The sequence below is a fragment of the Varanus komodoensis genome, unplaced genomic scaffold (genome assembly GCF_004798865.1).
Source record: "Varanus komodoensis strain SLA01 unplaced genomic scaffold, ASM479886v1 scaffold9, whole genome shotgun sequence".
Classification (NCBI taxonomy): Eukaryota; Metazoa; Chordata; class Lepidosauria; order Squamata; family Varanidae; genus Varanus; species Varanus komodoensis.
Window position 1 is genome coordinate 35,239,211 of NW_025336598.1, and position 23,701 is coordinate 35,262,911.

The 23,701-nt window shown below is 45.5% G+C and overlaps 1 protein-coding gene across 7 annotated transcripts in view; it reads left to right on the forward strand.

Moving 5' to 3' along the window:
* The window catches only part of CCDC148 (coiled-coil domain containing 148), a 199,771-nt gene that overhangs the window by 119,690 nt on the left and 56,380 nt on the right, over positions 1 to 23,701 (forward strand). For 5 of the 7 annotated variants that reach the window (XR_006413556.1, XM_044418431.1, XM_044418430.1 and 2 more), the window contains 2 exons: positions 5,651 to 5,791; positions 13,440 to 13,582. Coding sequence is in view for 5 of the 7 variants with exons in the window: in XM_044418431.1 (XP_044274366.1) it covers positions 5,651 to 5,791; positions 13,440 to 13,582 (284 nt within the window). In the remaining 2 variants the exon portion in view is untranslated. Of the gene's footprint in view, positions 1 to 5,650; positions 5,792 to 13,439; positions 13,587 to 23,701 lie in introns of those variants that run through there. The other 2 variants (XM_044418433.1, XR_006413557.1) reach the window with 2 other exon arrangements.

The following is a 23,701-nucleotide window of genomic DNA, read 5'->3' on the forward strand; positions in this document are numbered from 1 at the left end:
TACACTAAATACTTACCGTATTTTTCGCTCTATAAGACACACTTTTTTCTCCCTCAAAAGTAAGGGGAAATGTCTGTGTGTCTTATAGTGCGAGTGTGTGTGTGCCCGATGCCCAGGATGCTGCCGGCCCGCCTGCACCACGTGGCACCACCTGGCTGGCATGCGCTCAGTGCACGCTGCTCTGCCCCCCCCTCCAGTGCAGGTGAGAGCTGTGCCACTCAGGGGGAGCGGTGTGGAGGAGGAGGAGCCGCAGGCTTTAACCCACTGGCCGCACGGAGAAATGGACTGCTCACCCCCACCGCCTGGGAAGACCTGCTGCTGCTGCCGTGCTCCCGGGAAGACCACCGCCGGCACGTTGCCAGCCTGGCTGCACCACACCTGGCCGGCACGCGCTCGGTGCGCCCTGCTCCTCCCCCCTCCTCTGGTGCAGGTGAGAGCTGTTAATCACAGGTCGGTGTGTGTTTTCAAATGGCAACCCGTCTTTTAATGAAGCCCATGGGGAAGTGATGGGGAATGTGCCTGTGATTATCAGGAAGCTTTCCATGGATCCCTCCTCTAAAAACTAGGTGCATCTTATGGTCAGGTGCGTCTTATAGAGCGAAAAATACGGTATATGGAGGTTCTTGTATCCAGGAGTGCAATTCTGTGAGCCTAAACGCAACTCTTGCAGAAATCCTGTCTCAGTCCTTGCCCAAATGTCAAATCCAGTACTATAATTTTGCTTGCAGAAGGCATTGCGCACACCTCATTCTGACTTCCATTAGTTTATGTCTTGCTTGAGCTAGTTGCTCTGCTAGCATTTTTTGCAATACCAAATCTTGTAATGTTTGGATTGGTGAAATGTCAAATATAAATTTGACTAGTTTGCATTACTGGGATTCAGTCAGGACAGGCTCATTTGCTTTTTAAAATGTTGTTCTGTTCTGTTCTGTTTTGTTCTGTTTTGTTTTGTTGTTATAAACAAACCAGTCAAAAGTTCCCTGCCCCTTATAGTTCAAAAGCTGGATACAGAAGATAAGATTTATTCCATCTAATGTGGGGATGGGATGGAGAACAAACATTGTCTAGTTTGTTTCCTATTCTAAAATGACTGAATTCTTTTTGCATCTGTCACACATCTTCCTGATTTTTTTAAGCTCAAAGTTTATTTGACTTTGCTTGAACCCTTTTCATGCATATTCTAGAGGGTAAATTTGCTTGGCCAGAACCCTTTGGTGTTACTTTTTAAGATCTTGACTCAGTGCCTGCTTTGCCCCACAATTATATGTTATGTGGGGGGGGGGGGAGTTGATTTTGGCATATCATTTTCATTGTTAAAATAGTATTAAACTGCTTTTAAGCTTTGGGACACAATTTTGATCAGGCACAGCCTAATCATAGGGGGAAATGAAGGAAAAGCCAAAAGGTTGCTTTCTTGTTGAGCTCCAAGAAAAGTGCTTTTGCAGGGTTTTTGAAGATAGCAGCAACTTCTGGCTTGCTGATATCCCCACATTCCAGCGAGCAAGACTGCAAGTGTTTTGATTTCCACCAGCTGCTAGGACATAGTTGTGAAAGAAAGGGGAAAAGTGACATACATTAAACATGAAGACTACTTGGTAGAAAAAAAGAAACTTTGCTGGACAGTTTTTCATACTGTCGTGTGTTACTATTATGCTGCTACACAAAAGATAAAAGGCATGCCAGGAAAGGCAAGAATGTAAAATTTTGATTTTCTAAGAAAAACAAAAAACAACTGGGATTAGTTCTGTTCCATCATGCAGAGTAAGGCTTGGTTTGTGGAGTCACATTGGGCTATTCGTGTCTCCTCCTCTTACATTTGTTAAGACTTTTGCTGTATCAATCTAGCAACTGTATCTATTTATTGAACCCAATAAAGCCATCTTCTTATCAGTGTTTTAAAACAGATACAAACAAGATCTATTGCCAGAAGAAAACAACTACTCTCCAGCATATTCCTTAGTATTTCTTGCATTAGTCACTTGATTAGATATGTCAGCAACTGTGCTCTACTTTGGATTGATTTATACTCAGGGCTCTTGCTAGTTTTCTGTCTCCCTAAATGCCATGAGCCCATGTCTACATGGCAAATTCTGCAGCATAAAGAGCTGTCTAGGCAACTTGGTGCATAGCGCATCACGAGGAAGAGAAAGACCAAGCTGGTGGCTGTCATAGGCCAATCCAGAGCCAATTTATTTATGTAGAGGCTGCATGCCCATTATAGAAACACAGTTTAAAGTGGTACACATTTTAAAGTTGGTATCTGCATTTCCAAAATCATAAAAGGGATCTTCCAGTATCCATAGTTCTTCTTTTCGGAAGCTGCCTGCAAGCTTAACATTTTTCAGATGTGGAATTGCTTGAAGGCTATAATTAAATACAAGATGAAAGAAATAGAGTATGCTTAAACAAACAACATCTTCCTGTGAACTAGTGTTAAGCAATTGAACAATAGTAGGTGCATGTGTGACTGTGGATGAGAGAAATGCAGGCACTATCAGTAGTTTCACATAGAACGATCCCCAAGAATCAGCAAAAGCAACAAATACAGAAAGATGAACAGAATAGGCATATACTTAAATAAACAAGAGGCAGCTGCTTGCTAGCCAGTCTACTTGTTAGCTTTTCTGCCAGTCTCCATGGATGTTCCATGCCATGACTGTAACATCTACTGTGATTGATTGAATGAAATCCTATATAAAAGCAGAATAATCAGTTGCCATCAGTCTGCATTCCTGCCCATTTTCATTTGATGTTAAGGCTTTTTCAGAAAGCCACTCACTCTACATCTTCAGTGCGTTGCCTAGCTGAAGTTCCAACAATTGGTTGCCATTTAGGTGTATCACCATGCTTAGTATAGAATGCTAACACATGGAAAGAGGAGCCAATATTGCCTTTTGATACTTAGCCTCTTAGCAGGCATGACTGACCAATCCACAAAGCATGGATTTAAGATTGCAAGATCAGTTAAAACCACGTATAATGACATTGAAGTCACTTCCACAGCATATCATATAGTTGTGGCTGAATCTGCCCAAGCAGCCTCTCAAAACCTTACCAAGACACTTTTGGCTTCCTTGTCATCTTTGTTGGTGTGAGGCTTTGATGAGTTCCACATGAATTCCAGGAATTAAGTCTCTTATTTCCAGAAATGGTCAAAGGCTATTCAGTATATTAAGGCAAAGAAAGGGTACATCACCCACTAGTTCAACTGATGTTTCCCTTTCTTATGATGGAAATAACAGTGAGACATTTTGCTGATAAGAATATAAAAGTCTTGCTGGATCAGACTGAAACCCTATCTAGTTCAGCATCCTGTTTCCCACAGAAGCCCATGAGAAACCCACAAGCAGGACATGCTGGCAATAACAGACTCTCACTGTTGTTCCATAGCAACTGATGTTTAGAGGCATGCTGCCTCTGATCTTGTGAGTACAATGTAGCCATTATGACCAGCAGTCATTGACAAACCTATAATCTAATCCTTTTAAAGCAGAAGCAGGGAACCTCTGGCCTGGGGGCCAGATCTGCCCCTTCAAATGCCCCCATCTGGCTTTCCTAGGTTCCCCAGATGGTCATGTCCCCCCTGATCTACACCAGGAACAAAACATGGCTAGTTGATTCCTGTTAGTTTTACTAAACTGCTTATCAGCTTTCCATGCCATCAGCTGTGGTATCCTTCTAGATCACTGGGCTGGAATAGGGCTTGGAGCACATGAACACTGTAGGCATGGCATAGTTGTTCATTTGAGTTTGACAATTATGATTATCAGTCAAGTTATGGTATTGTAATTCCATAACTTCTATCAGTCAGTTCCATAACCTGTACTGCTCAAGGTTTCCGAAAAAGTGCTCGAACAGATTTGTTCAACCACTTCCAAACTGAGAGAAAGGGAACAGGGAGATGGTTAATTCCTCCTTGCAATAAGGAGAGGCCTTGGGCTATTTGATATAAACTGTGGCGAGACCACTTCTGAAGAAGTCCTCCCTGGACCCATAAAATATTAACAATTTTAGATCAGTGGTGGTTCTTTGCTGGAGCAAGGTCCTTGAGAAGGTGGTTAGTAACCAGCTCCAGATGCTCTTGCATAAGACTTGATTCATTCCAGTCAGACTTGAGGCAAGGCACGGAAACAGCCTTGGTCACTGTATATTGAGAGAGAGAGAGAGAGAGAGAGAGAGAGAGAGAGAGAGAGAGAGAGAGGCAGTGTCCTTCACCTGTCAGTGGCTTTTAATATAATCAACTTATGGATTCCTTCTGAGGTGACTGTGGGAGGGGGCACTGTGGTGGTTTTACTCCTCCTTGGGTGGTCGGCTCCAGAAGGTGGTGCTTGGCCATGGATTCTCTAGTATTGGATTGCACGGGAATCAGTTTTGTTCCCTGTGCTATTTAACATCTACATGAAACCACTATGTGGGGTCATCTGATGTTTTGGAGTGTATTGTCATCAGTATGCTGATGACACGCAGCTCTACTTCTTTTGAAATTCATCAGGTGAGGCTGTGGATGTGATGGATCACTATCGGCCTGTGTCAATAGACTGGATGAAGATTAATAAACTGAAACTCAATCTCTCAAGATTGAGATGTTGTTAATGGGTGGTTCTTTTCCCCAGGTAGTAGGGGTTCAACCTGCTCTGGATGGGGTTGCCTCTCCTTGAGAGTTCATAGCTTGTGGGTTCTTCTGCAGCCACCATTGTCACTTGAGGCTCAGTTGGCCTCACTAGCACAGAATGTCTTCTACCAGCTTTGACTAGTGGCTCAGCTCTGACTCTTTCTGACCTGTTTTCTTTGCCTGTGCTATGGTGACCGCCAAGTTAGATTACTACCATGCATGCATCTGACTTTGAAGATCTAGTATGAAGGTTCAGAAAACCTCCAAACACAGCAGCAGACAGCTAACAGGGACCAGAAGGTCTAAACATGTAATAGTGATTCTGGACTACTTACTGGCTGCCTATATGTTTTCAAGATCAATTCAAGGTGATGTTTTTGACCTGTAAAGCTTTACATAGCTCGGGACCATATTGATGGAGTGCCTCCTTTGGCATGAACCTCCCCATACTCTAAGACTATCATCTAAGGGTCTCCTCTAGGTGCTTCCTCTCAGGGAGATTTGGGAAATGACAATGAAAGAAAGGGCCTTTTTTGATGGTGGCTTTCCAATGTTGTTTATTATTTTTTCATACCATTTTCTCTCAGGCATTTGTAAGCACATGATGACTTTTCATTAGGTCTTGAACTTTTCGTGTCGATTGTTCAAAATTATTTTTAGATGTGTGTTTCTTGGTGTGTTGTATGTTGATAAATTTGTATGTGGTTTTTATAATGCTTTTTAAAGCTTTTAATCTCTGTAAATTGCCCAGTGAGCTTCAACAGTATAGAAATGTGATAAATGATGTGAAATGAACTTTCATTCTTCATGGCCTCCACAGTTTCCTCCCTCCTTTTTTGTTCTAACTCATGGAATTATCTATGTAGGCTGAAAGAGTTGTAAAGATAACCAATGGGTAAATGGGTAGTACAGAAATAAATAAATGAAATAGAGGATGAGATTACGATCCTTTGATGTCTTCTAGAAGAATGAAGGGGAGATTATAAGGTTGGAGCATACAAAATATTTGAATGACAGTTTTTTCTATGTCTTTCTCAGGTTGCAGTTGTTGCAGAGTTTGATCCTGCTCGGATGATGGCTGACACAGTGTCATCAAAAGCTCGGATGGGCATTGGAACAGAGGAAGAATTCATTCTGCAGAAACCTCTGTTTGAGTTGTATACATTCAGCGCAGAGCAGGTAGTTGCATATCTTGTATAGTACATTTTCAGCCACAAACAGTTTAAATGAAGTACAGAATTAAGCCTTGTGTGAAAACTGCTGGTGGGAAGTAATAAGAGTTTTTACTAGGAAGGGAACTCTTCCTTCTCCCACATTGTTCTGTTTGGCTAGTGGGTACAATCCCAACCTATCTGCATGAGTACATGCAGTATCACCAATGATGTAAGCTCTCCATGCAGTCACATACCCCTTAATTCCTGTACCTTGTTGTAGGCAAGCCTAAGATTATAAGCAAGTGTGACAAAAATCCCTATAGCGAAGTAGCAGTGGGGATCCCCCCACCCTCAGGGGGATTTCTCCAGCGGCATGGCTTGGAGCCCAAGCTCCTTTCCTTGGAGCAAGCCCAAGATATGGCCTGGGCCAGATTGGGGTGCTTGCAGGCCAAATTAGGCCAACAACACAGTCTCAGGCAAATAGCAGGAATGGATCTGAAGGGAGAAACTGTAGTTATTTAAATCTGAGATTAGGACTCAGCATGGGTTTAAGTAAATAAACCACTTGTTGGAGGTGTTGCTGATGCTTCACTTCTCCATACATTTTGGCAATACCCAGGCAATGCCTCCTTCCTTTTGGGATGAGGTAATGATTCAGATAAATCTTGTGGTGGCAAGTTCTGAAATATCAAAGGATACACATGTTCTTTTGAATTACTTACCCATCTTTTGGAATCTAATGCAATGTCATTGTAAATGGATTTCCCGTGCCCTCTTGACAGCTAAAAGACTAATATTGCAATATTGGGAGGATAAATGGCTACCTGTAGTAATATAATGGGTGGAGAATTTAATGAAAACTTCAATTATTGAATAAGTAGCTTTTAAATGTTACCTGCAAATGGATAAACATGGATATTCGGAGTATATGATGAAGTATATGTATTATTTGATGAAGTATATGCATTATTATTAATAATGATGATAGAATGCTCCATTATATACTAATAGAACAAATGCTATGGATCTTTTTTCTTTTCTTAAATACTGTTCAAATATTGTAATTTCCCCCTTTTCTTTCTTCTTTTTCATGGTGTAGTTCAGTTGTTTCTGTATTGTACAGTAAAAATAAATAATAAGATTTCAGTTCCCTGATTTTGTACCTACAGCTGCATACAGGTACTAAATCTGATACCCAGTGTTCTTCGTCATGGCCTCTGTGCATCACACATATTTTATTTATTTATTATTTATTAAAACATTTTTATGCCGCCCCATTCACCGAAGCCTCGGGGTGGCTTACAACACTAGATAAAACAATAAGTTAAAATATCCATATAAAATGATCATAATTTAAAACACACATTATAAAATAAGTCGCCCTGGCCAGATAAAATTCAGTTGTATTAGCATTTAAAATGTTGCTTAAATAAAAAGGTCTTTGCCTGGCGCCGAAAAACAAATAACGACGGCGCCAGGCGGACCTCTCTGGGGAGCGCATTCCATAACTTATGGGTGCTGTGCCTGCGCAGTGCCTTTGGCCGGAAGATTGCCAGCTAATGGTTTTCGGCGGGAAGCTCTGCTCCCCCTCCCCTCCGTGGCCTATAAAGAGCGGAGCATCTGCCATTTTGTTCAGTCTTTGCGACTGCCGTTCACTGTGCCTCGTGCCGCTTTCGACTTCGCTCTGACCGTTAGCCTTTCTTCTCGAATATTCCAGTTCTATCCTCCCGGTTTTTTCTCCTTATTCCCTTTAGTTCACTCCATATAGTTCTTGCACTTTCCTTCACTTTTCTCCTTTTTCGATCTATCTAAAAACAAAAAACAAAAATATATACTTACCCTCTGCACTATCTCTCTCTTCTTCTTTTCTATGATGGCGCAGCGAGCAGCTTTCCGCAAATGCGCGGAGTGTGGGTCAAAACTGTCACCAACTGACCCGCATGACCTATGCCTCCTCTGTTTGGGTGAGGGGCATAGGACTGATAAATGCGCTCATTGCCTGGCCTTCTCCAAGCAGGCCAGGAAGAATTGCGAAAACTGCCCTGGAGACTGCCTTGGGATCGGTTCCTTATGCAGTCCAATCCACTGATCTCTGCCCCAAAGCCTGGCTCCGCTTCTGTGGCCCCACCTTCATGCCCTTCGGACAGAGGCGCGTCTGCTTCAGTGGCTCCCTCTGAAGGTGGCTCCCTCCAGAAGAAGCATGAGAAGCGAAAGCATGCTGAACCCGAAAAGTCAGCAGGTCATAAGAAGGCCAGAAAGGAGAAAGTCTCCAAGCCTCCTAAGAAACCGAGGGACTCGGACCATCCCAGTCACCGGGATTCGGATTCGACGGCCCCCTCGGTACCAGCGGCTCTTACAGTACCAACTCCGCCCGACCCAGTTATTCAGGAGGCTATGCGGGTCACCCCTCAAGGGTCCCCGTGCCGCGCGGCTGACCTCCCATCTGCGCCCCTTCCAACTCTGCAAAGGGGCTTGATATCTGATGGGGAAATTCAGGACTCTCCCCCTAGGGCTTGGTCGCCTACACCCATGCCCGCGGCTACTATGGAGGCAGATGTTAGAATGTCCCCACCAGGGAGCTGAAGGAGCCGCTCCATCAACATTCAGAGGAATGGCGTCACCCCTACTACCATACTTGGGGTGACCCGCTTTCTATGGGATACTACCCTGCTCCTAGGGGGCGGTCCTCTCTGCCATCCTGTGACCGGCCACATCCATCGGACCCGAGACGGGCATCCCCACGATCACCCCGGGATGAAAGCAGCCGCTTCCCCAGCGGAGTCTTCGTCATCGGCCCCACCTTACTAAGGTGCCGATTCCGACGATTCAGAGGTCGACTCAACCTCCCCAGATGTCGCCGTCACATCCCAGGGTCCTGCGTCACCAGAGGAATCCCACGTCTCCTTCGTGGAGCTGATGTCCAGACTTGTCCAGTCCCTCGATATCGACGCCATCCAGCATCCGGGACCGACAACGGACAAGTTCTACGACGTCATCTACAGGGGACAGTCGACATCGATCGTCCTGCCACTCATAACCACCCTTCGGCAAGTGATGACGCAGCCCTGGGACTTGCCCTCTCATCCTCAACCTATGTCCAGGAGATACGAGTTGATGTACCTGGTTCGGGAGGAGGACATTCCCTTCCTTCCCCGCCACCCCAAGCCGAACTCAGTGGTCGTGGAATCCTCCCAGGGCAGAGAGGCAAGAGAGCACATGGCACCGCGGGACAAGGAGGGCCGAAAGATTGACTCCCTGGCTAGGCGAGTCTACGCTGCTTCAGGCCTGGGGCTGCGGATCTCTAATTACGAGGTGACATTGGCAAGGTACCAGTACTTCATTATGCAGCGCCTCCACAACGTCGCCTCGACCCTCCCGGACCACCAAGGAGACCTGGCTAAGGTCCTAATCAAGGAGGCTATGCAGGTCACGGTGCAGCAGTTGTCCACGGCCAGGCACCACGTGGACACAGACTCACGGGCCTTGGTCGGTGCCGTTTCGCTTCGGAGACACGCCTGGCTCAGAAACTGCAATTTTCCGGAGGAAACAAAGCGCCGAATAGAGGAAATGCCCTTCAACGGGTCCAGGCTTTTCCACTCTCACACCGACCACAAGCTAAAGAAGCTGCATGAATCCCAGATGACAGCACGCAGGATGGAGATACAGACCCAAACTAGAGGTAAGTAGTCATGGAATCTTCCATCCTACAGGCAGTCTTATCAACCAAGACAACAACCCCAGCATCGTCAGCAACAACAACAACAGCACCGCTGTCCGCAGCCCCAACAACACTACCAACAAGGCCGCCGCCGTTTCGATGACCGGAGGCAGCGTTGACGGGACTGGTGAACCATTCCTCAAACTCCTACTATACCCACCCCGCTCTCATCTGGGGATTGGCTCCAAAGCCGACTCCCCATTTGGGAGTTCATCACATCTGATCGGTGGGTATTATCCATCGTTCAGCACGGCTATCGGATAGAATTCAACATCGTTCCTCCATTGAGTCCGATACGGTTTACATCATGTTCACCGGTATTGCTCGACGAAATGCATCAACTTCTTCGTAAAGGAGCGATTCGTCAAATACTCCCATCTGACGGACTCCACGGATTCTATTCCAGATACTTTACAGTCCCAAAGCGGGATGGTGGTCTACGTCCGATTTTGGATTTACGTAACCTGAATCGATTTATTGTTCCGAAAAAGTTTTGGATGACCACCCTACAAAACATCTTGCCGTTGCTAAGGAAAGCGGATTGGTTCGCCTCATTGGACTTGAAGGATGCCTATTTCCACATTTCAATCCACCCGAGTTATAGGCGTTTCCTTCGTTTTGCTGTTGCACCTCATCTCTATGAATTTACAGTTTTGCCCTTTGGACTGGCTACGGCTCCGAGGGTATTTACCAAATGTATGACCCTTGTCTGTGCCTTCCTACGCCTCCAAGGCATACAGATTTACCCATACCTTGATGACTGCCTGTTAGTGTCACAGTCCAGGGAGGGACTCCTTGCGTCTATTCGTACAACCTGTGCCTTATTGAATGACCTGGGCCTACGTATTAATACCGAGAAATCTTCTCTTCTTCCGACGCAGATGCTCACCTTCATTGGAGCCCGCTTGGATTCGACTTTGGAAAAAGCCTTCCTTCCTCGGGACAGACAACACACTCTTGCTCACCACATCCGTCGAATGCGACGAGACACGGTCCTGGCGAAGTCCATCCAGAGGATCCTAGGACATATGGCTTCCTTGGTTGCTGTAGTTCCGCACACCAGGCTTCGACTCCGTCCACTACAACTTTTTTTCAACAAGGTGTACCACCCTCAGAGAGACCCACCGTCGAAGTTGATTCGAATCCCATCTTCCGTGCTCCATTCTCTACTTTGGTGGTCGGTACCGGCCAATCTGACTGTTGGAGTCCCCTTCAGGGCGTGGCCTCCTTCGATAACCTTCGGTACCGACGCACCTCTTCTGGGATGGGGAGCGATATGCTCCAGACTATATACCCAAGGCACGTGGAATCGTCAAGAATCCACGAATCATATCAACTTCCTGGAGATACTGGTGGTATTCAAAGCCCTGTGTTCTTTCGAGGACATTCTTCAACATCGGGTCGTTCAGATAACTTCGGACAATGTAGCTACCGTCTTCTATCTGAACAAGCAGGGGGGAACGAAGTCACCAACCCTGGCCAGACTTTCCATGAAAATCTGGGACCAGTGCATTCCGAGAGGCATCACTCTGAGGACTGTCCATCTCGCTGGTGCAGACAATGTGCAGGCAGATCTTCTCAGCAGGCACATGTTCACCTCTCACAAATGGGAGCTAGATCCTCGCAAATGCAACCATCTTTTCCAGTGCTGGGGGTTTCCCGACGTGGACTTATTAGCCACTCGACAGAACAGAGTGTGCAATGCTTACTGCTCGAGAGCGGGAATCGGACATGCATCCTTAGGGGACGCCTTCATGATCCTGTGGAACAACATGACCTTCTATGCCTTCCCCCCGATCCCTCTTGTGATGCAGGTCACAGCGAAAATAGTGCACGACCGGGCATCGGGGATACTAGTTGCCCCTTGCTGGCCATGTCAAGCTTGGTTTGCGACACTACTCGGCATCTCTCAGGGGGAATATCTTCATCTACCGTTGCTTCCATATCTCATAACCCAAAAGGACGGTATGCTTCGCCACCCGGACTTGCTTTCACTGAATGTAACAGCGTGGCACATCCGATGACTACCATCGTTCCCTCGGTACCGACGACAATTTCAACCAGTTCGAATCCAGTCGTCGAATCCAACCACTTGGGTGCTTCCTCTTCTCCTTCATTCTTTGTTCATTCTGTACCATCAGATTCGAGACACGACTCGTCGAATTCTACAGCTTTGCACCCTGACATCCAACATATCATCGATTCTGCCTTAAAGCCGTCCACAAGGAAATCATATGCGGCGAAATGGAAGCGTTTTTCCACCTTTGCCGAGTCTCGCTCGTTCTCCCCATTCAGGTCATCCATACATCAAATCCTTCAGTTCCTATTGGAACTGCACCATTCTGGACTAAAACCGTCGTCTATTAAAGTATATACGGCAGCAATAGCCTACTACCATGGCTTAGTTGACAGATCACCTCTCTTTTCTCAACCTATTCTCAAGAGATTTCTAAAGGGACTATATAATCTTAATCCATCAATCAAACCAGTGATGCCTACCTGGAGTCTTTCTGTCGTTCTACAAGCCCTTATGAAAGCCCCCTTTGAACTATTGGTGACAGTGGATCTGCGCCTCGTTTCATGGAAAACAGCGTTTCTCGTGGCTGTCACTTCAGCCCGAAGGGCCAGTGAACTTTGCGCTCTCTGCATAGACCCTCCTTATTTGAACTTTCACAGGGAGAAGGTCGTTTTACGCCTTGACCCGTCTTTTCTGCCTAAAGTGACTACGCCTTTTCATACGGGACAAGATATTGTGTTATCTGCCTTTTTTCCGTCACCGTCGACTCCACTAGAGAGATCTTTGCATTCACTTGATGTTCGGCATTGCTTAGCCTTTTACAGATCGAGGACTGAGTCTATTCAACATTCAAATAAACTGTTCATTAAATATTCCACTAGAGATCAGGGCGATCCAATCACGCCACAGAGACTTTCCAAATGGATAGTCCACACTATAGTCTTATCTTATCAACTAGCTAAGCTCGATCTGCCTTCAGTCCCTCGAGGCCATTCCACTAGGGCCGTTGCTACCTCATCTGCCTTTGCATCCGGGGTCTCACTTGATGATGTATGCCGAGCTGCTACTTGGGCAAACCCTTGCACCTTCGCCAGACACTACCGTCTTGATGTTCGGGCTCGACGGGATTGCTCCTTTGGCAGAGCTGTTCTTTCGTCTGTTCTTCACTGAGGACACCTTCCCTCCTCCTTTATGGTAAGCTTGTTAATCTACCCATATGTGTGATGCACAGAGGCCACGACGAAGAAAAGCAGGTTGCTTACCTGTAACTGATGTTCTTCGAGTGGCCATCTGTGCAGTCACACAACCCACCCGCTGGCCCCGCTCGGTGTCAGTGAGTGGATACATCCATCGGTACCGATACATCTATCAGTACAGATGATTCCATTGTTAACTTCTGAAATTCCAAAAAAAAAAATCTACGAGGGGGCGCACGTTCGGTCGCAAAGACTGAACAAAATGGCGGATGCTCCGCTCTTTATAGGCCACGGGGGGGGGGGGGAGCGGAGCTTCCTGCCAAATACCGTTAGCTGGCAATCTTCTGGCCAAAGGCACTGTGCAGGCGCAGCTCCCATATGTGTGACTGCACAGATGGCCACTCGAAGAACATCAGTTACAGGTAAGCAACCTGCTTTTCTAATTGTTTTAATCAAATCAGTGTTCAGGGGGCAAATACCATGTTCCTAAAAACATATAGGTATATGGATAACATGGGATGCTATTATATGTATCACCATGGTCTATTAGCATTTGCATCTGTTAGCACAATCTAATAGACTGGTATGCTATATGTCATCATTGAGACAGCAACTTATTTCCAGGGTAAATGGTCCATATATTACAGCTACATGTTTATCTGTAACCTTCCCTTCCCTTCCCTTCCCTTCCCTTCCCTTCCCTTCCCTTCCCTTCCCTTCCCTTCCTTCTTTTTAAAAACAGATCATTTCTGACACCCGGGTTCGGGTAGAACTAGCTCTTCGAGAGGCTGGACTTCATAGAACACATTATGCTCAAGAACTTTTGCCTAAAATCCCTCCCCCTAAACTGCCAAGAAAAGACATGGAGTCCACGGATTTTAAAGTGTAGGACTGGAAACTCAACAAATGCTTTTTATCATTCTCTTTTATCATTCTCTCTTGTTGAATAAGTATCCTTAAATAAATAATTTTAACTCAGGAAATAAGTTGAATGATGATCTGTGGAGATTGGTGTTTTTCACTTTAAACAAAAAGTTAAGTCATGTTGGAGCTTAGTGCTCAGTGGACCTTTTCTTTCCCACTTCCACACAAACTTGAGCATTTCTCTGGTAGTGCATATTCTTGGGAACATGGTTTACTGAAGCTGTAGTCTAATTATTTCAGAGGAAATCTTCCTTCTAGATGAAAATCCCCCCCCCCAAAAAAAAAAAAAAACCCTGCTGGATAAACACATCCACAAAGGGATGTGAGAACCAGGGTAGAGAACCTGGGTAGTGTACTGAATACAATGGTACTGAAGTGGGTTCAAATCTCCACTTTCCACAAACCTCACCAGCCAACCTTAAGCCAGCCTCTTAAACTGTTGGAAGGGGAAAAGATAACTGGATGTTTTATTTACATCTGTACATACCGTTTAACTTCTCCTTTGTCTTCTCCATCCCTGAAACATACTTCCTGTTGTTTGCTTGCAGCCCAGAATGTGGAATGTGCAGGGATGCAAAGAACAGATTCCCTTTCCAGCTATGCCCAGAACAACAAATGCAATCCAAATGTTTGGGGCAGGGCGGGGCGGTGGTGGTGGCAACCACACAGCCTCCTTCCTTTGGATGGGCAGGGGGCCAAACAGTTTGTAGCCTTTCTTTCTTTTCCTACCACTTCTTCTGTCTTTTTTCTTATCAGGAAAAAGAAAGTGTGTCAAGGATCGAAATACAGGATAGCTGCACTGTTATGCTCGGAATCCTCTGACTGGAAACATCCTATGTCTTCAGTGCACTATATATCTTCCAAAATAGACTTGCTTATTTTATTTAATATTTTTCTAGCCTGCCTTTCAGGGCAGGAGCCCTCCCAAGGTGGCATGGAACAATAACATTCGTATAATAAAAGCCAGTGAAGTAATCAAACAACAAACATTCAGGAAAACAGCAGGCAAAATCTAAATAGCTTGTAGCACCTACTTATAGTATCCCATGTCACTTTCATTGCAAGTTCTATGATTTGATTTTGCTGGCCTTATTAATATGAACGACTATTGCTTGATTATGATTATAAATGGAAATAGAAGCATTCTCTACTTGTAGAAGCCAATTTGATTCATCATGTTTACTGCAAACCAATCATCCAAACAATTTCATTTTGCAAATTAGCCCTTGAGAATAAATTACAAAATTAAAAAGATTGTTTCACTGGGGGGGCTTTATTATGGTGCAGCAGAGAACCCTGTTTGTTCTGCTGGATGAGAGTGAACTTGATAAGCCATTTCATTTTATAACACTAAAAGTGTTTCCAGACCTTATGCAGCATGCATATGAAATGTATGTAAACAAGGTGAATCAAGTCTGTAGCTTGCCAATTAGTCACTGTTCAAACAATTTATCTCTTGGGTTGAAAACTGGATGGAGGTTCACTGGGCAGCAGCTGAGAAGAAAGCTGCATATATCTTAAAGAGCCAAAAGTGACAGCTATCTTTTTGATGCAGTGTTTCTAAATGCTGCAGTCTCACCAAGGAGACGAAAAGAAACAAATTGTAGATCTCTGCACTGGCACATTTCAAATGTCAGTCCCAGGCCTAGTATTTTCTCTGAGGGTTCAATTGTAGCTGAGAGGAACAACCCTGCAGGTCTCAGCAGGGCTTAATCATAGTTAAGCAGATTTGAGGGCTGAATGCTATTCATCCTGGTTTGTGCTGACAGCCAAGTCCTGGTCAACATCATGTCATTTAAGTAAGTTGTTCACAGTCATTTTCCACTTGCTAGTTCTCCTCAATATAGAAAAGCCTTGTGGGCACTTCAGGAAGAACCGTGCTGAAAAGGAAGTCTCTCTGTTAGAGCTCTTCAGTTAGCCAGAAAAGAATCCCCCATTTTATGATATATAAACATTATTCAAGGCATTTCTTAAGCTTCCTCAGTACTTGGATATTTTGTTCCTGTGTAGACTTGGAACTGCACAGGAAAGTGACTGGCAAAATAAACGATCAAGTGAGAAAAATGCTTTAAAGCAGAAAACGCTGCCAACTTTCTGACTAATACCAAAACATCTTGTGTGAATGAGAGACAAAAGTACATGTGAAGTCAACTCTGTGGAAGTAAACCACCCTGTTCACATCTAACAGCCCTGAATACATGAACTAGTCACAATCATTCCAGTTAATCCTACCTGAGCTGGAATGTGGCTTTTAAAGCAACTGCAGTGTTGGGTTACACTTGGACTGGGCAGTGACTCATAGCAGCTATAATGCCCAGAAGCAATGAATAAAGACAGGCAGAAAGCTCCCCATCATTCACCATCTTTCAGGAATGTGTCACTATAATTCTGGGAGGACAGGAGACCCTGGAGGGGCATTTGGGGAGGCAGCTTGCTGGTCCAATTAAAATACCTTAGAAAGCTCTTTTCCTTCAGGTTTGTTCCCATTTCCTTTTCCCCCTCCTAAAAAGTGCCAGTTGTTTGGGGGAATGTGCAAGAATTGTGCCTTTCCAGAAGGATTTTCTAGAACAGGAGGGTAACTATCCTGGAGATGTCATAAACAGAAAGGCTGGAGCTAATTTTAATGGCTGAGTTGCATACAATTAATATAATTCATATATCATTTTTATGAACAGGTTTGATGTGAAACTACAGATATTGGACATTGTGTCACCTATTCAGAAGTTATTTATATGTATTATTTATTTGATTTGTACCCCACCGTTCTATTGGCAAAAAGTTGCTCCCTTACATTGAGTAAGGGCTACTTCTCATGTTACTCTCTATGGGTACCTGCAAATATTTTCATATGAGCCTTTTAAAATAGTGATGTATAGATGACTCAAGCTGAATGTATTATATAGTTAAGTTTGCTGGGGTTTCCTATAGTTCCCTAATCAAATATACATAGCTAAAGAAGGATCCTTTCCACAGGAGGAAGCATTTGCCCTGCTGCTACTCAATCTGTTAAAAGTCGAATGAAGATGGTAGTTTCAGTTGGCACTTAATGCAGTGCTATATTTCTTGAAATGGTTGTTCAGGGGCTGGTCCAGCGGTCAAACTTCTAAACATATGTTTACTCAGTAAACATTCAGTTCCGAATGGTGATTGTATTGCAAAACTATGGTGGAAATGCCTGTGGCTTCTGCATAATGAAGCCAAGCAAGTAAATGGGAAAGCTGAACCAAAGAATTAAAGTTTAAAGATCAGTATTGGTAAAGCAACGAGTTCTCTTTTATTTTCAGTCCTTTTAAAGTTTTATAATTGCATTTTTATCTTATCTTGACAACCATCTGGCTTGGCAAAGCCCTGTCCAAGAAGGGATTGTACAAGGTTATCTAGCTGTGATGAATGCAGCCTTCTCTTCCTCAAGAACAGCCTTGGGGACAGGAATTCCTGGTGAGTTGGGGAGAGGGGACGTGGAGCTTTGCCTGTGGAGGGCAGATGATGGCCCCAGTGGGACAGAGAAGATGCCCTTTTCAATGGGATCTGGTTCAGGATTGGTGTGCATACAGTTTTCCGAGGAGGAGAAGGAATGGTTCGTTGTTTTCTGTCTGTAGAAGGGAAACAAGGAAAAACAGACAACCATTTCTTATCTGTTAACTTAATACAGAATACATGACATTAAAAAAACTGGTCCCTTGGTCAGTCCTGTGTCACCAGCTGCCTTCTAGTCTGGTCTAGGCAATTGCCTGTGCTGTCTTTGCAGCTTGTTTGTATAGTCAGTGCCAGAAGCTGGGCTTTTATATATTTGCTCCAAAGTATGTATGTATGTATGTATGTATGCATTTCATATGGTGTTGGTACAATTAGCCAGGAGGTCTACAGTGCTAATGCAGAGTATGTTGGCTGCCTATTTGCTCCATGAACCTACTTCCTGAAGAGGTAAGGAACATTAACTCAGCCATGAAACTGAGTGACTTTGGCCCAGTCAGGCACTCAGTCCAGTCTACCTCACAGGGCTGTTGTGAGGATAAGATTGAGAGGAGAAACACAATCTCTTTTCTTGAGTTCCTTGAACAGAGAAAGGGTGGGATAGAAATATAACAACTATTTGTGGCTTTTCGGGGTGTGGGGGCATCATCATCATCATCATCATCATCATTATTATTATTATTATTATTATAACATTTCTATGCCGCCCCTTGCCGAAGCCTCGGGGCGGCTTACAACACAATAAAATACATTGAAATACAATAGAACATAATAAATTACCATTAAATACAAAAATACAAAAAATACACTGAGTTTCAAACATAATAATATAAAGTTAAAATTAACAGTATAAAATAAGTAAATAAATAATATAGGAGGAGAAAAGAGAAGGAAGAAGAAGTTGCCCTGGCCAGATCATATATTTTAACAATGAAAATGATGTTTAAATAAAAAGGTCTTTACCTGGCGCCGAAAAACCAGTAACGACGGTGCCAGGTGGACCTCTTTGGGGAATGTGCACTGCATGGCATCCAGCAGACTTTTGACTGAGATCCAGCTTTCTGTGACTACAAACATGTTGATGGTGCTGTGTCGATGTTCTGAAGCTGGTTTTTTAAAACCGTATTTTTTCAGGATGCCCCTTTGATCATCGCTCAGTGGCAGAGCAGCGCCTGCTTTGCAAGCAGGAGGTCTCAGATTCAGTGTCCAGCATCTCCAGGCAGGGCTGGGAAGGAAATCCTACTGGGTGACTTGAACCTCTGCCAGACCATGCTGATGATATTGGGACTGGTGGGTCAAAGGTCTGACTCCACACAGCAGCTTCCTATGGAAAAGTAATAGCGATCAGTTTTAATAAATAAAAATGCTGACAAGAATCTTACAAAACTTTAGCACCCAACCAGAAAATTATGCTACTTGGGCAGAGGTGCAGTTATCCTACTGCTTGGCATAATATGTCCATGGTGGGATGTTACTACTGGTGGGGTGTATTTTTTTAAAGTAGTACCAGAATCCTGCCAGGTGGTATTACTTTTTTCCATCTCTTTTAGCAGCACCATCCAGATTCATCCCAACCAGTAACCCACCATTTTCAGGACCAGTTTGCTCCTAACTCTGTTGCATTGGAGGACAGGCCAATATGGGTTAGCTGTTCACTCAGCAACCCTTGTCATTTACAATATATGATCAGGGATGTGGTGGCTTGGCTGCTTCCCCTCAGTGCCCTCACTCCTCCCTGAATGTATTCCAGTGCCCTTTGCAACACAATCTGTCTTGTCTTCTCATCCCAGCATCCTCCTCACTCTATTTGCTACCTCTTTTTGGAGCATTTTGTTCTCCTCCTTTTGTGCCTTAACATTGTGTGAAAGGAGTTATAATGTTTTCACCTATAATTGTTAGGATTTCTGTACAGGTATTATTTTGTTGCTGTTTCACAAATGCACATGAATGCAGATTGAGCTGTCCAACATGTAATACTGACCTGGTAATGTCTTTGTATGTTTCAGTTGTCAAAAGAGAAGTGGGGTAGGTGGCAACATACAAGACAATTGACTAGACAAGGCTGCATATAGGCTAATTGGGCACACCTAGTAAGGCAAAGGAGGGACAGTAGTACAGTTCAGAAGTGGCTTTTGTGACTCCTTGTCTAAGCAGCTGCTGATGAAGTAGCCGTGCTTCAAAGATGTGTGACAACTTTTTTAAACCATGAGAAGGTAGCTGCACATAACAGAGTGAATGGCCAGCATGGGAGTGGATAAGCTCTTTCCCACTCAGCTTCCCTCTAACTGGGAAAATGTGCACAATTTTAAGGCTAGGAAGCAAATGGAAGAGAAATGGCACAAATGTGTGGCCTGGGAAGTAAAAGGGAGGGGCACATGTGCACCTGGAGTAACTGCTCTGAAAATGAGCGATGAGGGGAGGGAGTTAAGAGTTCCCATTGCTGGACTAGCTACAGATTTTGGGAAGTATTGAAAAAGTGGAGGACACTGAGAAGTATCAGTTCAACACATAAAATGATTACATTCTTTGTCGTGGCCTCTGTGCATCACACATACGGGTTCTGCGCCTGCGCAGTGCCTTTGGCCGGAAGATTAACAGCTAACGGTTTTTGGCAGGAACTCCTCTCCCCCTCCCCCCTAGCATTATATAAGGAGCGGAGTATCCACCATTTTCCAGTCTTTGCGACCGCTGTTCGTTGTGCCTCGTGCTGCTTCGCTCTCGCTTAGATTATTACTTACCTTCTTGCTCATTGAAAGATCTCTCTCTTTTTCCTCACCAAGTTAGTATCCCTCGTTCCTGTTGTTAGTACTCACTTGTTTCTTAACCTTTTCACCGTTTTTTCTCTCTTTCGTTCCTATAAAAAAAAATAAAAATATTACTTTCCTGCTTTACTATCTCCTTTTTTCTTCTATTTCTGCGAAGGCGCAATGGGTGGCGTTCTGCAAGTGTGGGAAGTGCGGCTTCAAAATGCCCGCTGCAGACCCACATGATCTGTGCCTCCTTTGGTTGGGGGAAGGGCACAGAACCGATAAATGCGGCCATTGTTTGGCCTTCTCTAAACAGGCAAGGAAGAACCGGGAGAACCGCCTCCGCAAACTTCTGTGGGACCAGGCTCTCCTCCAATCGGACCGGCTGGTGGCTAAGCCTCCCACTGTTGTGGCCCCACCCGAAGGCCGTCCAACTTCGACTGACCTGCTGCAATGCCTCCATTGCTCCGCCCTCTCGCCCTTCTGAAGAAGGTGCTCATACCATGGCCGACCAATCTGTCTCCCTGCCAAGGAAACAAAAGGAGAAGAGAAAGCACAGCGATTCAGACAAACATCCTGTGCATAAGAAGGCCAAGAAAGATAAGGCGGGCAAGCCGGTTAAAAAGCCAAGGAATCCCGAACAGACAAAGCATCACCACTTGGGTTTGGCGACTTCCTTGATTCCGACCCCTGCCACAGAACCGACCCTCTCGGTCCCGACCATCCAGGCGGCTATGAGGGTTACTCCGCCAGGCTCACCATGCCAAACGACAGCCGAACCCATTCTGGATTCACGGCGTGGTTCCATCTCAGATGGGGAAATACGAGATTCTCTGCCTAGGGCTTGATCACCAACCCCAGTGCCTCTGATTCCGCTGGATACCGAGATCGCCATCTCCTCTCCGAGAAGCTACAGGAGCCGTTCCTCGGATGCGAGGTCTGATGACTGGTACCACTCCAGGTACTCCTCCGCTCCGAGACAGGAAGAGTACCACTCCGTGGCTTATTACCCGGCCTCCAGGGGATGATCTTCGCCGCCTGCTCCTCGGGAGCATTTCCATTTAATGCCCAGAGACGCTCCAAGGGCTCCATCTAAAGAAAGTGGCAGATCAGAGTCACCAGGAGATTCTTCTTCCAGTGTACCACCCCCCTACTGGATGGAATCTGACGAGTCTGAGGCTGACTCGACCTTGCTGGATGTAGCAGTTGCTTCTCAAGGCCCGGGGTCACCCAAAGAATCATATATCTCATTTAATGACTTGATGGCCAGGCTAGTGAGGTCACTCGATATCAAAGCCCACCAACAACCGGGACCGAGTACTGACCATTTTTATGATGTGGTCAGGGGCGAACGATCCACATCTATTGCCTTGCCGTTTATTACGACCTTAAGGCAGGCAATGACCCAGCCATGGGACCTCCCGGCTCACCCACAACCGACTTGGCATAAATACGAGTCTATGTATCGGGTTCGGGAGGAAGACATCCCGTTTCTTCTCCACCACCCCAAGCCGAATTCAGTTGTTGTGGAATCCTCTCAGGGCCGGGAAGCATGTGGACACACCTCGCCTCGTGATAAGGAGGGAAGAAAAGTCGACTCCCTCGCCCGCCGGGTATATGCAGCTTTGGGCCTTGGTTTACGAATTTCTAATTATGAGGCAACCCTGGCGCGCTACCTATATTTTCTTATGCAACGCCTAGATGCCATCATTGATACGTTCCCAGGAAACCAGGGCGAACTTGCTAAGACCTTTGTTAAGGAAGCTATGCAGGTGGTGGTGCAATAGCTTTCCACTGCGAGGCACCACGTGGACTCTGATTCGAGGTCGCTTGTTGGTGCCATTTCCCTCCTCAGACACACCTGGTTGCGTAATTGCAATTTTCTGGACGAGATGAAGTGGAGAATTGAGGAGATTCCGTTCGACGGATCCGGTCTCTTCCATGCAAAGACAGATAGCAAATTGAAGAAAATCCATGAGTCACGAATGACGGCCTGTCGTATGGAATTGCAATCCCTGCCTCGACGTAAGTGGTCATGGTCACGCCCGCAGTATCGCCAACAATTTCAACCTCGGCAACAGCAACTGCATCAATGCCAGCAATGTCGCAGGCAACAAACATCCCAGCACTTCCAGCAGGACCACCACCGCTTTGATATGGACAGGCGACAACGCTGATGCGATGAGCGAACCTCTCCTCTCATCCCAACTCTACCCTCCCCTCTCTCATTTGGGGACCGACTGAAAAGTCGGCTCTCCATTTGGGAGTCAATCACATCTGATGGGTGGGTGTTATCCATCATCCGGCATGGATATGGAATTAAATTCGACGTTGTTCCATCACCGAATCCCATCTGTTACACACCGACCTCGTCGGTACTGTTGGACGAGATTCACCAACTCCTTGCTAAGGGAGCTATTCGTCGCCTGTCATTATCGGAGGGATTCCATGGATTCTATTCCAGATACTTTACGGTCCTGAAACGAGATGGGGGTCTCAGACCCATATTGGACTTGAGAGCTCGCAACAGATTCATAACACCAAAGAAGTTTCGGATGACCACACTCCAAAGTATACTCCCGTTGCTGGGAAGAGGGGATTGGTTCGCCTCACTGGATTTGAAGGATGCTGATTTTCATATTTTGATACATCCAAGTTATAGGCGCTTCCTTCGTTTTGCGGTGAACTCTGAAATCTACGAATTCAAGGTGCTACCATTTGGATTAGCCACTGCACCAAGGGTTTTTACGAAGTGTATGGCTCCTGTATGTGCACACCTTCGATTACGTGGAATTCGGATATACCTGTACCTTGATGATTCGTTGCTGGTTTCTGACACAAAAGCAGGACTTTCGTCTGCTGTTGAGTTTATGTGTGCTCTATTACAAGACCTCGGACTCTGTATTAATCAACAGAAGTCTTCTCTTCTCCCTACACAGGCGATCAACTTTATCGGAGCCTGACTGGATTCGACATTGGCAAGAGCCTTCCTTCCTCAAGACAGACAACATGCTATTGCTCGGTGCATCTCTTGGATCCGACAAGCGAGAACTGTCCCTGCTCAGTCTATCCAGAGCCTGTTGGGACACATGTCTGCATCCATCGCTGTGGTTCCGCATGCCAAACTCAGGCTACGTCCTCTTCAACTGTTCTTCAATGGGATGTTCTGACCACAGACAGATCCACCTACCAAACGGATTAGACTCCCGGCTTCTGTTCTTCAGTCCCTGTTATGGTGGATAGAACCAGCCAATTTGAATGTCGGTGTTCCGTTTTGACCCCGGTACCCTACAATAACTCTTGGTACCAACGCGTCTCTGCTGGGATGGGGAGCCATTGCTCCGATCTACGTACCCAGGGGGTATGGAATCACCAGGATTCCAGGAACCACATCAACTTCCTGGAACTTCTGGCTGTTTTCAAAGCCCTACAATCATTCGAGGACGTGCTTCTACACCAGGTCGTCCAGGTGACCTCGGACAACATGGCAATGGTCTTTTATTTAAACAAACAAGGGGGAACCCGATCCCGAAAACTAGCCCGCCTGTCCATTCAGATTTGGGACTGGTGCATACCGAGAGGTATCACTCTTCTAGCATTTCATCTTGCGGGCACAGACAATAAAGATGCGGATCTCTTGAGCAGATATATGGGAACTAGACCGTTAGGTTCGCGACAACCTGTTTCACCGATGGGGCCAGCCAGACATCGACCTGTTTGCCACGCAACAAAACAGGGTATGCATGAATTATTTTTCCTGAGCGGGGATAGGACAGGATTCGTCTGGGGACGCTTTCATGATCCCCTGGACAAATATGACTTTTTACACTTTCCCACCGATTCCCCTCATCATGAGAGT